The sequence below is a fragment of the Mytilus edulis genome, chromosome 2 (assembly GCF_963676685.1).
Source record: "Mytilus edulis chromosome 2, xbMytEdul2.2, whole genome shotgun sequence".
Lineage (NCBI taxonomy): Eukaryota > Metazoa > Mollusca > Bivalvia > Mytilida > Mytilidae > Mytilus > Mytilus edulis.
Window position 1 is genome coordinate 50,480,161 of NC_092345.1, and position 19,524 is coordinate 50,499,684.

Sequence of the window (19,524 nt, forward strand, 5' to 3'; positions counted from 1 at the left end):
TACAATAATAAAGCTTTGGGTGGCCGGGTGTTACTTTTCCTCGTCAGTTTTTATCTAGCGTATAACGTCTAACACAGTACATGCTATATAGGGCATGAAGATGAAATTTTTACAAATCAGCTGAATCATCTATCGTAGACGATCTTACAAATTAATGTATGACGCAGTCACAGAAGTAATTGTATAATAAGAACGTCTGAACCAGTGACAACTTATTTATAAATATATATTCCTATTGATGCAATATTTAAGAGCTTCCCTATCGTGATTTCCTTTTTACCTTTGTAGTTGCTTTAAAGAAAGCCTTTAGCCTCGAGTTCCAAATGATGCATTCTGCAATCTAATAGATATCATCACGAGTTGTTGGTCGTTATTGAATATATGTTTCACAAAGGACAGATGTTGGCATTATTGTAACATTAAACCGCCCCCCCCCCCCCCTTTCCGTCTTCTCCTCGAATGTGATCTACGTAGCTGGTCTTATCACTAGGTGTGTAAATACATGAGCTTCCCGAAGGATGTTACATGTAAAGCAAAATCTGCATCTGAAATTATCCCCTGTTTTGGTGGGGTTTGCGTTGTTAACTAAAGGCTTAACTTTATGTTTTGATTATAGTTTACTAGCGTTGTCAGTTTATTTCAAATCTATGAGTTTGACTGTCCCTCTTGTATCTTTCGGACCTCTTTTTTTAACGTTTCCGATTGCCGAATATGACTGTTATGCTAAATATGAATTCGCATTTCTATGTGACTCGTCTTGGTATTTATATATCCAACATTTATGTATTTAGTTTTGAATTTCTTTTGAATTTCTAGTTGGATATTTTGAGACGACGTGGTTCAGTATTTATATATCCCGCCTTCGGAAACTTTGTCACTTTCTTATACGTTTGGCTCCGGTGGGTCATATTTGCTAAGTCGTTGTCTGTATATTTCGTTTGTGATTTGATTTCTGTTTTTTTTCGGTAAAATTCACATATGTTTTATTTGTCGGTATAGTGGAGATACTCGTAGTTCGTTTGTAGGGTTTTTGCTTTATGTTGTTCATGTGTGTTAACTGTTCTGCCTTACATGATCTTCACTGTTTTACAGTTTTCTTTTCTTTTTTTTTCTGTATGTATATCAAAGTTGAAATAAAAAGTCACCTACTCCATTTCTGAAGAAAAACAAGGTATTGATATTGTCATATTTATTGATATTAGCGTCACCTTTTCTCAACCCCAAAATAAATTACAAATATAAACAATAAAAAAAAATCACATGTGATTATCACTGTTTACATTTTCTACATGTGTTTGTCACGGTTTACATTTTCAAGAATGATCTTATCTACAATAACATTCTAATATAACATCTTTGTTATTGTTCAGGTACGAATGGTTGTTGAAGTTATTATTACAGATGATTTATCTCCAAGCTTTTTAAAAATTCCATTTTTTTTCAAATCTTTATACGGTTATTTCTAACCAATTTAGTTAGTTTTGGTTTGCCCTTTTACACCCATGCATTTCTGAAACATCTTCATAAATCGTAATAAACAGGGCAGTTTTGTATTCATAGGTACATGTAAAACTAGATGGGTCTAAAACAAGCTCAGCAAAATTAAATTATGTAAATATAAAAAAGAAGATGTGCTATGATTGCCAATGAGACAACTCATCACAAGAAACCAAAATAACGCCGAAATTAACAACTTTAGGTCACTGCACGGCCTGCAACAATGAGCAAAGCCCATACCGTAAAGTCAGCTTCAAAAGGCCCCGAAATGACAATGTAAAACAATTTAAACGAGAAAACTAACGGCCTTATTTATATATAAAAAAAAATGAACGAAAAACAAATATGTAACAAATAAACAATCGACATCTCTGAATTACAGGCTCCTAACTTGGGATTGACACAAACATACATAATGTGGCGGGGTTAAACATGTTAGCGGGATTCCAACCCCCCAACCCCCTAACTAGGGACAGGTATAACAGCACAACATAAGAACAAACTATAAAAATCAGATGAAAAAGGCTTAACTCATCAGATGGACAAAAATACAAGTGGACGTGGCCGGGTATTAGTACATCCCAAAAACAAAAAGACACTAGGAACAGATCTGAGAGTAACATCCTTTAAGTTAGATTTTGACAAAATTAAAAATCAGTCTTACTAATCTTTTTATGGTCAGTATAGAAAAAAACCACTACAGATAAGGCGGCTGATATTTTTATACAGGTATTTGCCAGTTGGAACTTAATATACTTCACACTTGGTCTCTTAAATGTCATTCTTATTTTAAATGCTAGATATAATATAAATCCATTCTACGTTTAAATGAGTTTCTTTGGTGTCAAATAGTTCTATTTATACTACTACATTAGTATCAGTAATGTCATCAATAACGTATGAAGCAGAATTGTGAATGATATTTGATTAAGTGTTAAATTTACTGTTGCAATTTACGAAAAATATAACAAATATATTTCACTGATATATTCTATAGATGTCATATTGCCTTTCATAAGGAAAATATAATGATTATTAAGATTTATAGATTAAGATTTTAAAAAGCTTTACCAATGTCGTGTTTGCTATTTTTACAAATAATATATTGATATCAAGCCTCATATCTTGACCTACCCTCTAGAAATTAACGATGATGGACGAATAAGAAAAAAATCTTCACGACACAAGAGATAATTTTAGCTTACCTTTTGTGTACTTCCCATTTTATGCGCCCGAATACTGAGCATATATATCCCAGGTGACAAGATATTCAAAAGCTTGCATTTCCAATCACGATTTTCATAGGGATGTACTTAGATGAGAGTTAAGATTTTTTGTTAAATGTTTGGACTCCTTGGTGTTTGTCCTAAGATACAGGGTCAAATATTTCGTCCCATAACACCCATTTTTACTTTGCATATATTACTTCAACAGCTGATTAAACTTCGTTTGCCATAATTTCAGCAGATTTTTTATTTCTTGACTTTTGATTTGAGACCCAAATGATATCAATGCAAAGATAAGGTAAAAGTTCAAGTAAGCCTCTTCCTGCCATTTAAAAAAGTATTAGATATCTAGAGAATATGTACCAATAACCAATAAATATTTGTAGCTCATTTTGATTATAAAGAAGACTTTTTTGTTAAATAAACTGATTGTGACTTTTCCCCTTTGTAATACTGGTTATTGCAAGCATTCCTGTTAAGTTTTGTCATAATCAATTCAATGATGGAGAAAAATCGAGTATAACGTAAGGCGACATCTACATATGTACAACGGTTCGAGCAAATTGTTTTCGAAAAATCCAAAACCAAGCCGCATCATGATAGAAGAAAGTGTGAACCAATAAATTATCAAATATTTATCTCATCTGCCTACAAACAGTTGAAAAAAAAGAGGGACGAAAGATACCAAAGGGACAGTCAAACTCATAAATCTAAAACAAACTGACAACGCCATGGCTAAAAATGAAAAAGACAAACAGAAAAACAATAGTACACATGACACAACATAGAAAACTAAAGAATAAACAACACGAACCCCACCAAAAACTAGGGGTGATCTCAGGTGCTCCGGAAGGGTAAGCAGATCCTGCTCCACATGTGGCACCCGTCGTGTTGCTTATGTGATTACAAATCCGGTAAATATTCTAATTCGGTAGGTCACATTCATGAAAGGGAAGGGGATTGTAGTTACGACGTAAGGAACATATCCGATATCATTTGTGAAACGGTTATTCCATAACGGTCAACCAACTCGTGATGGCGTCCGTAAAATTGTGTTTCACAATTATGATAACCTTTAAATACGGAGTCTACCGAAGTAAACAAATGTATTATTTGTCACATTAATTTCTTTAAAAGTGACTTTTCTACTATTCGTGACACATGAGCTATCCCCCAGCAATACAGATCTCACATGAGCTATCCCCCAGCAATACAGATCGCACATGAGCTATCCCCGGCAATACAGATCTCACATACAAACAAGACCTTTAGCAGTGTTGAACACAATATCAAGGAGGTCCTTGATGTAGCTTACATTTATCACAGATAATATTATGTACAATGCTATGCTCCTGTGTAACTATCTTTTTGTTTATGTGTCAAATTATTCATCTTATTATTATCAATGATTCAACAACCAGCTTTGTAGACGTTTGTCAAAATGAAGTTATAAACTGTTACGATTGCCTATTCGATTTCTTTACTTTCCTTGTTGTATTTCTAAATCAACTTCATAAATTTGTTATGCATAGTCTTCGACTGAACTTTAATTTTCGAAGTGACATCCCCCAAAATGTAGTATAAAAATAGCAAATTCAAAAAGTCGTCACAATGATGTAACTCTCGTAGTGTTGTTGTTATAAACATATTTTATTGCATGTAGTGATTTATGCTCAGTGACATTAACAATGACAACATAGCATCAGGTGGTATTATCAAGTTGGTAGCAGTTACACTATTGAATACCAATCTCCTTATAATTTTTTGTTTGCCTTCGCCATTAATAATAGCAAAACAAACTGTTATAAATGTAGTACGGAACTATACTTTACTTATCTAAAGGATTGACGACAACGTTTGTGCCGTATGTGAATGTTTTCCTCTAGAACATTATTGAAATATATAGCAGGTTTTTTTTTCAAAAAAAGATTCATTCATGTTGAAGTTCACTTTCAAATAAAATAAGAGAACATTTTTCAGGAGGCATAAGAAATAAAAGGTATTCTTGTGTATCCATCTGTTGCTGTACAGAAAGACGTTAAAAACGAAGTTTTTCAAACAAAAAGTCTAGATTTATTTGTCAAATTCGTGAGTAAATCTTATGCACAAAATATTTTTGTATATTTTGATCTGAGCGTCACTGATGAGTCTTATGTAGACGAAACGCGCGTCTGGCGTACTAAATTATAGTCATGGTACCTTTGATAACTATTTACACCACTTGGTCGATGCCACTTCTGGTGGACGTTTCGTCTCCGAGGTTATCAGCATCCCAGTAGTCAGCATTTCGGTGTTGACATGATTATCAATTATATGGTAATTTTTATAAATTATAAATTTCCTGTTTAGAAAACTATAAATTTTTCGGAAACTAAGGATTTTTCTTAAACCAGGCATAGATGACCTTAGCCGTATTTGGCACAACTTTTTGGAATTTTGAGTCCTCAATGCTCTTTAACTTTGTACTTGTTTGGCTTTATTACTATTTTCATCAGGGTGTCACTGATGAGTCTTATGTAGACGAAACGCGCGTCTAGTGTATTAAATTATAATCCTGGTACCTTTGATAACTATTAACTATACTCAAGAAAAATGAAAATGTTCAAACCGAAAACCATGTAAAATAGCTTTTATTATTTAATTATGTATTATTTGTGTATTTGTTGGCTAGCGTTATCTAATGTTTTTTCTTGGAGGTTTTTTTATATTGATAAACGAAAAAAGAATTCAATATGCGTAAAGTTGCATTTACAAAACATTATGATTAAATACTTAAAATCAATCAATGACCGAACTTCAGTTAATGTCGATGCCGTCTAAAATAAGGCCAGGAGATTAACAGTTAACAATCTAAGTCAACAAATTTCAGGGAATATTTTAACATAAAAAGAAGCCTTCCATAACAGAATTCGAAAAATGAAAAAATTAGGGGGCCAAAGACAGGCCCTATCGTACCTTGTCCTTTCCAAGTGATGATCACACCAGGGAGTCTTGTGATAAATTATGTATTATCACTGCCAACAATCAATAATACAAGACAAATATGCGCGCAATGCCTATAATTTTGTTCCTCCCTTGATACTCACGAAATGACATTTCAAATCCAGGTGTTAGGTTAAGTTACTTCAAGCTGTTAAATGCCCCACAGTCAAAAACTGTTAGAAGCAACGTCGTTTTTTTAATTATTTTTCATCATTATTACTCAATATAATGTAGAAATCTTAAAAGACTAATTTCAGCTTTTACTATTTGCTACTTGAATGATTTTAATAGACATAGAAGGTCGTCATTACTAATTGGTTGCTAATTCATGGATTTGAATAGACTGTTAAAACAATGTCTAGAAACAATTGCAAAACATCTGTACATAACAGAATGTGAATCGACAACGAAAATAACGAAAGTTGTTATTTTGTAATCCTGCAATAGTGAATTCAGCTTTGATAACGATATGGAAAATTGTTTAGTTTAAATATACTCGAGTTGAATTTTCAATTTATCTCTCCATTTGTGTGAATTTAATCTACCTGCCATCCTTTATTTTCTCATGTTTGGACAGTTTTCACAAACACCCTTCGATTCCGACATTTAAACGTTCACTTTTAAAGATTTTCACGCGACAAACGAGAAAAATTGATAAATGAAAAATGAACAAACTGAGGGTCGATTTATATAAATTCAAGGTCGTCAGTCGGCTACAGGAGCAACAAGGCGACGCATCTTTTTTGGACGGTCAAATATACACTTTTTTCATATGGAGCGAGGTCTGACGTCCCACAACACAAGCTTGTCTGGCCAAAAAGCTGTTTAAAGTCAGAGAAATCTCGGACTACTTTCAAAGATTGTCACGCGAATTTCTTATCGAAAATACTTGTGACAGCAGCAAATATGATATATATGGATGGACAGCCCTCATGTATGCAGAAAAGAATGGTCATAGTAACGTTGCTTATATTTTGGAGAAAACAGAGGATAATATGAATTTCGAGAGTTTTAATAAAAAGAGCGGTGAGACAGAAAGCGCATAACAAAAAGAACAAACATCTTGTTGTTGAATAAGAACTAAGACCAACAATGTAAAAGTTTTTTATTTTGCAATTCATTTACAATATTGTCCGTTCCAAATTTGCTGTTTTCATCTCAAAATAGTGCTGGTAGGTATTTCAAATCTGCTACTATTCATTGTAAAGCATGTCTCGTAAAACGTTGTTATAGTTATAAAAATGGAAAGTTTATCTTATAACATAGATATTGAAAAAATACATATTTGTATAAAAGAAACATTTGTTAATAAAACTAAATATATGAGCTTAACAGTAGTAGTCGTTTGTTGATGTGGTTCTAGTTTTTTATATAGATTAAACCTTTGCTTTTCATGTTTGTATAGTTTTACACACGTCATTTTTGGGGTCTTTTATAGACTGCTGTTTGATGTAAGCCAAGGCTCCGTGTTGAATATCGTGCTTTAACCTACAATGGTTTTTCTTCTACAAACTTTAACTTGGATGGAGAGATGTCTCATTGGCACTCATCTTCTTATATCTACCAACAACAAATAGACCTTTCTTGTCCTGAAATAAGAAAATACAAATTATAATAAAGATTTCTTTACTGCCTAGCAATACTATGTTTATTATTTTAACTGTTTGTATCTTGATATTATGCCTCATAACTTAACGAACATTTAGAAACTGCTAATGTCACGACAAAGGAGATGCTTTTATCTTCCAAATTGTGATCAAGAGTAACAGTGGTGAAATTCAAATCATCCCTTAAAAAAATCTTAAAGACACCAATACAAGCTGGTTGATCTTTAATCGAATATTTGTTTCACAGAAGACGAATGCGCCAATAATTACCACAAGCCGTTCTCTTTTGTGGAAATGTAAAATACCGAATTATTCTTATCACCTGGTCTGTACTTGAATAAGCAACATGATGGATCAGTATCTGTTTAACCCTCCGGAACGCTTGGGATCATTCCCGAATTTTGTTGAAGTTCGTGTTGCTCAGTTTTGATATTGTATGTTATATTTTATAAAAATATTTTTAAAAAAAAAGCAGATGGGGTATGATTGCCAATGAGACAACTCTCCACAAGAGACCAACATAACACAGAAACTAACAATTTTAGGTCTATGTACGGCCTTGAGCAAAGCCCATACCGCATAGTCAGCTGTAAAAGGCCCCGAAATGACAATGTAAAGCAATTCAAACGAGAAAACTAACGGCCTAATTTATGTAAGAATTGAACAAAAAACAAATATGTTTAATTGTCAATTGGTCGTTTTTGTTTTTGTCATGGCATTGCCAGCTTGTTATCGCTTCATGAGTTATAATAATTTCATTGGTATTTTTCAAATCAGAACCGAAAGGAAGTTGATAGTTAGAGTATTATCCCTGCATCGTCAACCAGCTTAGAGGCCTCTGCTGTTTAAATCATAGTCCCCGAGTGTATCACCAGCCCTGTAGCCAGAACCAAACTGGCATGAAAATACGGATTTTGTGTCACATGAAATTTTAAAAATTGCGGAATGTATCTCCCTCATGCTAATCTCTGATTCTTTGCCCGGCTTTGACTATACTTTTGTTTTTGGCCCTTTTTGGTTGATAGCTCTTCATCTTTTTAATAAGCTTTAGATTTTCAAATATTTGGCCTTGGTCATCACTGAAGAGACACGTTTGTAGAAATGCGCTTCAGAAAAAATACCGTTTGTGAAATTAGAACTTATGTAGTAGGCTATATGTCTACCGATTTACCACATTCGAATTGTTATTAATGGTGTAGTTTTTATTTCGTTTCGCCTCTATTCCAATTAAAGTTAACCAAGCGTCGTCAAAGTCGTCATTATGCAAGATGAACAAAAAATAATGTTTGTTCCGTTTGAACTAGTTCAACTTTTTATTTAAGGGCCAACTGACTCCCGCATTTCGGTGCGGGATTTTCTCACTGTGTTGAAAACACATTGGTGGCCTTCGACTGTTATTTGCTCTTTGGTCGGGTTGTTGCATCTTTGCAATGTGTTTATCACGGTTTACATTTTGAAGGATGCTTTCATCTACAATAACATACTTTTATAAGAACATCTTTGTTTTTGTTCAAAAAATGTTTTTTTTTTCGAAGATATGCATTTTTATCATCCATCTTGAAAGACTGTCGTCAAGTACTTTTAGTAAAAAAAAATAGCTGTTCGAACACACCTACTCTGTTTTTGTGATTCATTAGATAGGTATTTCGCTTGACCCATATATTTCATCTTCAAGTACTGTGATTTGTTTATGTTATAAAGTCAACCTGTAGCTTTGATATATGAAAAGGATAGAATCTGAAGCGAGATGATGTATCAAATATTCTTGCTTTGTAAGATTTCAAGATAAAATATTCAACTTAAACACACCCTAACATAAAAAGGTGCACTCGATTTTCACTTTTTCCATATAATTGTTACCCATTTTTTGTAATTTTTCTTGAGTCACATAATAGAAGGGCAGACACGAAAATTACTGAACTAATAGATTGATATGTTCTTCGTCCGTGTTAAAAAAAAAATTTAAATCGGAGGTTATGCAACTTGATAGATACCCATGTCGTCGACTGGATATCTAATTGTTATGCTTAACTATGTAATTTAAAACTTATGCAAATGGTGTTTTATAATAAAACACTTCGTTATTGAGAAGAAAATTGTCATTTTATTTGTTTCTATTAACTTTTAAAATTTTTGTTACTATAGTAAACATTACAGTAAGCATTTATCGCCTTCTCTAACAAAGAGCTTCGATTCTTTTGTTCTATTTCAGCCGGGTTTCCGACTGTTACAGTTAAATTTGTGCATTGAATCATTACTGTTTTTTTTAGAAACGGGACGGTACTGTTTTTATCATAATAGTGAGAATGGAAATAGGGAATATGGCAAAGATACCACAACCCGATTAAAGAGCAGATAACAGCCGAAGGCCACTAATGGCTTTTCAACACAGCGAGAAAATCCATCACCCAAAGGCGGACTTCAGCTGGCCCCTTTAATTAAGATTTGTACTAATGTGGCATCAATCGTGTTGCTTATTCAAGTACATACCAGGTGATAAGAATAATTCGGTATTTTACATTTCCACAAAAGAGAACGGCTTGTGGTAACTATTGGCGCATTCGTCTTCTATGAAACAAATATTCGATTAAAGATCAACCTGCTTGTACATTTTTTTAAGGGATGATTTGAATTTCACCACTGCTACTCTTCATCACAATTTGAAAGATAAAAGCATCTCTTTTGTCGTAACATTAGCAGTTTCTAGATGTTCGTCAAGTTATGAGGCATAATATCAAGATACAAACTGTTAAAATAACAAACATGGTATTGCTAGGCAGTAAATAAATCTTTATTATAATTTGTATTTTCTTATTACAGGATTGATTGATTGATTGTTGGTTGCTTAACGTCCAGTGGCAAATATTTCATGCATATTCAGGACGAGAACAAGTTCACAATAAATACAATATGTAGATTAATACAATAGAGGCCATCTGGGAAGATGATCGGGGAAATTTGGACTGCCACTGGAAAATGAGGGTATATTGGATAGAGACAGAAATTATGCCTTGCAACAGGCCACCTACGGACCCCTTAAAGAGTTGTTGCAAGGGTTCTTAACGTGCAAAGAACGTGGCACCCTCTTTACACGAGGCATCGGATTTAACGTCCCCCTTCTGACCGGACGTGACTGCGAACTTGATACATCCCGCACAGCCAAACGGACGCCCCACTTCGGCAAGCGTTTTACTGCTGGTCGGGAAAAGACCAAGTGACCATATTTCTATACCCCAGTCACCCTTTGGGTTCTCTTATTACAGGACAAGAAAGGTCTATTTGTTGTTAATAGATATAAGAAAATGTGATATGAGTGCCAATGAGACCTCGCTCCATCCAAATTAAAGTTTGTAGAAGAAAAACCATTGTAGGTTAAAGCACGATATTCAACACGGAGCCTTGGCTCGCATCAAACAGCAGTCTATAAAGGACCCCACAAATGACTAGTGTAAAACCATTCAAACATGAAAAACAACGGTTTAATCTATATAAAAAACTAGAACCACATCAACAAACGACTAATACTGTTAAGCTCATATATTTAGTTTTATTAACAAATGTTTCTTTTATACAAATATATATTTTTTTTCAATATCTATGTTATAAAATAAACTTTCCTTTTTTATAACTATAACAACGTTTTACGAGACATTATTGTAAATGAATTGGCATAAAAAACTTTCACATTGTTGGTCTTAGTTCTTATTCAACAACAAGAGGTTTTTTTTTTTTTTGTTATGCACTTTTTGTCTCACAGCTCTTTTTATTAAAACTCTCGAATTCAAATTATCCTCTGTTTTCTCCAAAATATTAGCTATGTTACTATGACCATTCTTTTCTTCATACATGAGGGCTGTCCATCCATATATATCATATTTGCTGCTGTCACAAGTATTTTCGATAAGAAATCTAACAAAGGACTCTCTGGCACATTCCACTACACTCCTTTTCCAAATTGATTTCCTCCGGTGCTTACATGTTTTTATAAGAGGCGTACTACCAAAAAAGTTAATGCAGTTTACCCCTGTACCTTTTAATATGAGATTTGCAGCCAGCGAAAACCTTTCGTGACGTATATCGTTGAAAATTGCTCCCATCCTCTCATTTTCATTGTCTGCACTGAATCCGCTTCCCATTTTGGGAGATTTTACCAAAAAATATATGAAGCTTAAATACCCGTCTTCGGTTAACCTTCGTATGTCCATCTTTTGCTATCGTATATAATTTCGGCACCATCGTATAGACTTCGTTATTCATCGTACTTGCTTCGGTCACTTTTTGGTATTTTAACGAGATCGGTACAAACTTCGTACGAACTTACAATTTTCGCATTCGGGTGTCCATCGTATATAAAAATCGGGACAGTGTGACGCTGGCATAAAGATATTACTATTTTATTCAAATTTACCAAAAGATCAAATAGAAAAAAATATGTTTTGGGCTGATTTTTAAGTCAGATTGAATACAAAAAAAAAGAGTAAAAATATGTGTCATCATTTCATAGGTTAGAATTTGTCGAATTGTCTTAGAAAATTACCGGAAGTCATTACATTCAAACATAATTCTTGAAAGTCCTCGTTATCAGCATTGACGTGTATACCATCAATCCTCTTTATAATCATATAAATCATGTTTCACAAAAATATTTGAATACATACAGGTTGATGTTTGTCTAGTTCTTCCGGAATAAAAATACCCTTTACACATTCCCTATATGCATACTTGTAAACTTGTTTAAAAAACAGTTGGTTATGGTAGGTGCAAATCGGTCTTTAAAAACACCGCACAGGACCTCATTTGTGCTCAAAGAAGCACAAACAAGCACTAAAGACCACAAAGGAGTTCGATAAGTGCACAAAGGACAAGAAATGGTTCATAAAATAGGAGGGAAATGATTTCCTACGAAAAAAATATATAGATTTTTATTAAAATACTTCAGTTTAATTGGAATTAAGTTGAAGATTTACGAAACCGTGTTTTGTAATTGGTACGGATATGCATAAGTTTACTGCCCTTCTCTATAAGATTTCACAAAGTTTCATATTAAAAAAGTTTTCTATAAATGTATATAGATTTCACAAGAAGCGATCAAAGATATCTTCTTTTGAAGTTAAAAATGAGAAATTAAACCATTTTACTCAAAAAAAAATCAGAAATAAAGGAATATAAAATGAGAGATTTCTTCATTGAAACAATGAAGCTATACAAATTCAACATGATGCACTCTCAATACAACGACGTGTCAAGTCTATCTAGACTTCAACAGGTATATTTTCTTTCACGTTTGTTTAAATTATTTTCACTATCAAAGCAATTAATTTATCTTAAACTTTCTATTTTATTTTCATTAGTTTTGCGCAAGAAATTCAAAACTTATTCTTATTTTTTTTTTTTGCACAAAGGAGATCCTTTGAGATGTTTATAAAGACGCAGGTGCAATACATCTGGATAATTTAATGCAATCAGAATAAATCACACTACAAAATTAGCGTCTCTGCCCCTTTCAGCAGTTTGTTTGGAAAAAAATCTAAAAAAATGTCAATAATCTCATCGAAAAATGGAAGTTGTGTACATTTTATTAGTTCAAGCATGTTTATGTTGACTTTTTTGTCTTGATAACGTATGAAGCTATATTTGGTTCAGTTTCTATTATTTTTATATATCATGGCTACGTGGTGATGTAATAATATTCAAAAACCACTGTTTTAAAAAAAAACTTTTTCAAGTGAAATACCTCTCTTAAAACTCATAACAATGTAGAAGATATGTTTGAATAACAATTTTGCACATGTATCAATTGACGACAGAGCTTACTTGTAGATCATTCCTTGTGTATGTAATCTAGGGTAATATGTCTTGAACCTTTTTTTTTTCTTTTAGTTTGCCCTTACAAAACACTTTTTATATCGTGTTATCTTTAACATTTGGAAATTCCCCTTGACAACAATTCAGACATTAGTTTTAAGTTCTCAAAAAGCCTAAAATTACATTTAATGATGCTTTGTTGCTAGTAAATATTCTCGTCTTCTAAAATAAGACTGATACATAAGGCTCGTATTAATGCAATGCAGATAAATATTATGTATTTTCAAGATCTTAATCGATAGAGCATCATCCATACAAAGCCTTCGATTTTTACAATTGGAAAAATCAGGTGGCGTTATTGGAACATAATTTTTACGAATAATAATCCCGACTTCTGCATTATACTGTGGTTTAGTTTCATTGCAATATTATTTTAAAATCTCAAATAAAAATAATTAGAAATTAAACAAAATATTATACAAATATAGCATATGTATGAGGTCGATACAAGGATATATTGACATGAAAGAAGTATATTGACTGAGGACGAAGTCCGAGGTCGATATACTTCTTTGGGTCGATATATCCTGTATTGACCTCATACAAAGGCTATATTTGTTATATTATTAATTTCTGACCATATTTGTATCAAAATCGTCATTTAGGTTTGTTGGAATTTTATAGATATTACATTGTCTCCTTGACAATAACAACATATTAGTTGTTATTACATTACTCTTTTTTCTTTGGACATCTTATGTATTTGAATATTTTTTTCCTCAAATAATCGATCACAGATATCATGTGTTTCAAAACGTTAAACAATATCTTGAAATTCATTACATGACGTCACAAAGTAAATCGGTTTTTAGATATTCTAAAAATAACCGTGCAATATGCTTTTTGCAGGTCAATATGCATTTTGCTATCCGCCGTTTTCTCTCTACCTTCGAAAATATAGTTTAACATGTGACTATCCCTAAACGAATCAAATTTGTTAAAATATACGAATTAATAATATAAACAAATAAAGACTATTCTAATAATAAAAATTTGATATATAGTTGTGATAACAATGAGGAACATAACAGGAACAATCACCTTCGCTAGCAAAGAGTTACGATTTACTCCTCTAGTCTCAGCCCTTGGCAGATTAAGCCAGCGTTTGTGATCACAATTCTCACCAATTACCGGTAGACCAGAGAAACACCTATTCATAATTTTTTACCATTTGCAGCACGTAAACTTTCTTCAACGTGGAGGTGAAAATATGGTTGTATAAATTGTACAAATTGTAAAAATTTCGTGATGCAGGATTCGAATATATAAGTTTACATTTCTACATTTGAACAAGAAACATACACAGGAACTCCAAATATTTGATAAATAACATAAGATGTATCAATCGATATAGTTCGGGGTAAACAATTTGTTGCACAATCAGCACGTGGTAATTGTTTATTTTCATTTTCTACATTTACATTTGATCATTTTCTTCGCGCATTTTGATTGGATGGAACCAGTTGCAATTGAGACCAATGAAAATCATGATCTCGTGGATCAGAAGTTCTATCTTGATCCGCCAACTATGGAGAGGAGGGATCTGAATTGTAATAATTGAATAGCGAAGATGAAATGCAAAAAGAAGAGCAGGATTTGTGAATCCTCCAGAAGCACCTTAGATTCCAAATTTATTTTTGGTGGGCTTCAAATTGCTCAGTCTTTTGTTTCTTGTGTAATGAGGCCCGCTTCAAGTGCGGGATTTTCTCGCTGCGTTGACGATCCATCGGTAGCCTTCGGCTGTATTTGATCTTTGGTCGGGTTATATTTCATTTACTATTGTTACTGATGTAAAAATAAAAAAGATAATGATATAAAAACTTTATATTGCGACAGCCATAAAAATTCTTTATGAGTAAATAATTTGTATCTGTATTTTCTTTGTGTCACAGGAACATACATTACACTAAATGTTATACTAATATTAGCATGTTTCTATATTGTCATAAAAATTCATAATATCTAATAAAATTAATAGATTTAGCTAACAAAGTCCATATATTGTAATGCCGTCAACCCCCCTTTTTGAATATGCTGTGTTATTCAGTACAAATAATAATACGGAGATGTCTGTGAGATGATATGCCTTGCATATGAGTGTATTCGATATGCTGATTACACTAAAATTGATTTAATTCTATTGTGTTTCAAGTGATGTTATGAGTGGAATTTACTCGCGGTGACCAAGTTTGTTCCCGGAGTGCCGGTACCTTTAGCTCTGTTGTATATTTGAGATATTAACCTTTTTCATGTGTTCCTAAGTTATCCTGTTGGTGTAATAACCTTCATGATGAATACATATGTTAGTTCTTAATGATTTTAAGCTGGAAAACATCTTTATTTACATAAAATGTCCAGTGTTTACATTTTGAATTGCCATTTCTGGAATTCCCCTAATTAGAGAGATGGTTGCTGATTGGTCCGACTTATGTAAGAGAGTCTGTGATTGGCTGACATTCTTATAAAACTAAAATGATCAACTACGGAAAGCAGTAATTGTTGTGGTTTGGAATTGAATGTTATGAAACACCAAACTTGAAATCTCGGAGAATTTAGGAGGAAATTAGGAGACGAATTAGGGAGACATTAGGAGGAAATTAAGGAGACAATTAGGGAGACATTAGGAGGAAATTAGGAGACTTTAGGAGGAAATTAAGGAGACAATTAGGGAGACATTAGGAGGAAATTAGGAGACTTTAGGAGGAAATTAAGGAGACAATTAGGGAGACATTAGGAGGAAATTAAGGAGACGAATTTGGGAGAAGCTGGGAGTAAATCTCGGTGACTCAGTTTGGGTGGTAATAGTTGGTGACAATATATGTAGAGGGTAAATTATACCTATAGTTTTAATTATCAAAGAGATATATGTCTTGGTGACAATAAGAACCTTTAGTATTGATATACAGATGGTTATTTTAAATAGATGTTGTTGAATTAAGCCGGCTACATAATTTTATAGGTGTTCTTTTATTGAGACCCTTTGTAAGCCTGAATGAGCTATATGCTAATGGTAGTTTTTTTAACTAGTCGACTGAATCTACAGAGTGGTTATACTCTGGATTGTTATATATATGTGTGTGTATATATTTAATTAGTTAGACCAACCATACCAGGAACCCAACTTCCAAACCAGAAACAGCTAGAGCCTTCACAGCCATTTTAAGATTGTTAAATAAATTATCACAACTTTTATATGCTTTGTCTTTTATTTATAAATAATAATTATATAACATTTTTCTAGGTTAACGAATCTGTAAAGTGTGTTGGTTCGACGGTATTCCAATTAGACGTCGGGCCATACATCTTATAGTAATATAAACCATACCAGTTAAAGAAATCCCTTTTATTTGTAACCTGTTATCTCTGGTGTCCGACTCTAACACCAGGGAGGCAGCGTTATAATATTTCAATAAGGTAACTTTATTTGTTAAGGAAAAAATGTTTTAATGTTAATTAGACTTAAATCAAAAATTGTTTGCTTTCCCCTCTCTGTGATTAAAGTAAGATAACTCTGGTCAATTTTCCTAACATTAAATCATTATGGGAAGATGATATAGTTCTGTTTTCATTTATAGTCTTTTTCAGAAAAGTTCTAATTGTTTTGGGTAGGTCCCAATTACAATTTTACACTCTAGCATTCGGCATCAGTTAGAAGCTTCTTGAATAAAACGGTGGCTATGGTGTACTGTTTTGTGTTTGTGTTCAGCGTTATTACACTTCTTTCATGTATTTGTCTTAAGGGATCGAGTAAAGCATATAAGTTACATCAGCTTTCTGCTTCATTTGAGTTCTGGCATAATGGTATACACCATACCGATCTAAGATACAAATGCCGCTTTACGAGTAGAATGACGAATGCTGTTGGACAGTTTTTGATGCATACCACAACTTGAAACAGTGTATTCTTGACAGCACAATTAATGTTTTTCACGGGCATAGTGTACCTCAAATTAAAAGTAGGAAAAGAGTGGGTTTTTTTTATAATTTCCAGGATATTGCTTTAATAGAGAGCAATTTCATAAATACTGGGAAGATGCTTTTTCTGTGACATAGTCACTTGTTTCGGAATATTTCCCCCTATATACCTTAATGGTATATTAAGGTATAATAAAGGAAAGTTTTATTCTGTAACGAGTGCCTGTAATCTGTAATTTAGAGCAGTTTGTCTCATCGCTTAAGAAAGTTAGTGATGATGAAGGCAGATTTGCCCTTGCTTACTTTTGACGTACAAACACGGCATGACTACTTACAGATAACAAAACAATATTTATAAGATAACAAAATAATTCTTTATATTGGTATATATTAATTTTAAACATTTCAAAAAAATTAAAGATATTATAGATATACATAAATGTCTTTGATAAACTAATGAAAAATAAGAGTATCTAGTACATTACAGATTTTGTAATAATTTTAAATTCAATAAAAAAAAAACTATATTTATAAGATATAATTATAACCCTGTTCAAGGTAAACAATCAACATATTGACTTTATGAAATTAAACATAGACTCATAGTTCAAAGGAATATAACTCTTGTATACAAATGCAACATCAATCGAGTTATTTAGCTGCGAATTTGTGCGCCACCTTCTTGGAAGATTCTAAATTATCAATATAACCACAAGTTGTTAATCTATAGATACTGACGGCTAATGAATGCACAGTAAAGAATATTTATTTGAAATTTTTTAACACTTACTCAGAAAAATGCTCGAACTACTTGACTTTCAAAGCTCATAATTAACGTGTTTACACACTGATATAATATGGTTGTTAAACATAACAAACCTGTAATCGTATAAGACACTATACACCTCGTTTGCTTGCATTAACTTATCCAAAATTATATTTATTTCAAGCCTAAATATTTCGACATGTTATTTACATTTAATAAATTATAGAATACTAATTGTGTCACAATTTCCGGTTAAGATTTGACTAAATACCAAATTCCTGATATCGTCTGGTAAATATGCTACTAATATAATATAGTTCTATATATTATAGTTTGTTTGATACACATATATTTTTTAAATCTTTTAAATTTTTTAACAATCTTAAAAACATACATATAATATTTACAAAGTTTGACATGAAATATTTGACAAACAGATCGTCGTAGCTTGGAATGAGCTACAATATTATGTTTAAGATCAGAAGCGCAAATTTCAAAATGAGGATTTGTCTTCTCTGTTTTTTTTGTTTGGTTAGAGCTATTCCACATGTCCTTTTAGTACACTCAAGACGAAGTTGGATTACTTTCCGAATAAATATCTACAACAAATAGCTAACAAATCTTTCAAGCCATTATTTAAGTTGTCACTCAGCAACGGGATGTCTTTTCTATTTTCATAAGGTTACAAGGACCTGTTTTATGTTCAACATTTTCTTTTATTAAAACTTCCAATTAATAATTCTCTTCTCCGACTTTTGTTTTCTCCAAAATATTAGCAATATTACTATGACCATTCCGTTCTGCATACATAAGAGCTGTCCATCCATATATATCACATTTGCTGCTATCACAAGTATTTTCGATGAGAAATCTAACAAAAGACTCTCGGTCACAATCTACTATACTCCTTTTTCTGATTGAATTTCTGCGGTACTTGCATGTTTCTATTAATGGCGTGCTACCAAAATAGTCGATGCAGTTAACCCCTTTGCCGTTTGAAATTAAATATGTAGCCAGCGGAAACTTTTCGTGTCGTATAGCCTCGAAGATTGCTCCAATTCTCTCATTTTCTTTGTCTTGACTGATTCCGAATCCCATTTTGCAAAAGAATTAATGTCCTTCCTTGTTCAATGATAAAGCAATAGTATTTCCAATATTATTATCAATCTTATTTATACAAGTTTGCTATCTATGTCAAGGATGACACTACGCAAAATTACTTAGTTTATATAATAAAAGTTAACACAGTTCTACCGGATATTAACGTAATGGAGGTACACTATATTTAGAAAAGAAAAAATATTGACATTTTAGAGACCAATGTGAATTATATTTACTTAATACTAATAAATACATATGGTGGTAAACTGTTTATACTTCAAGGATATTAGCCTCTCTGTATTAGTTAATAAAAGTTAACACAGTTCTACCGGATATAAACGTAAGGTGTTAAATAAGTAGGAGGAAGACATGTTGTCAATAACAAGATATGTATTAACTTTCTATACAGGAGAGTATCATAATATATAACAATAATGTCCGGATCGTATCCGGTTAAGATATGTCAATATTACGGTATGCGACATCCCCCTTTTTCTAAAAGATGAAATGAAAATGAAATGATTTAATGAATAAATGAATTTGAGTATTACCCAGTTAAAATTAA

The 19,524-nt window shown here is 32.5% G+C and overlaps 1 protein-coding gene across 1 annotated transcript; it reads right to left on the reverse strand.

The window, feature by feature from the left end:
• Positions 1 to 18,590: 18,590 nt before the first annotated feature.
• LOC139510898 (uncharacterized) lies at positions 18,591 to 18,956 on the reverse strand. Its single transcript, XM_071297444.1, has one exon. It carries the CDS (start codon positions 18,954 to 18,956, stop codon positions 18,591 to 18,593), a length of 366 nt encoding a protein of 121 aa, XP_071153545.1.
• Positions 18,957 to 19,524: the final 568 nt, after the last annotated feature.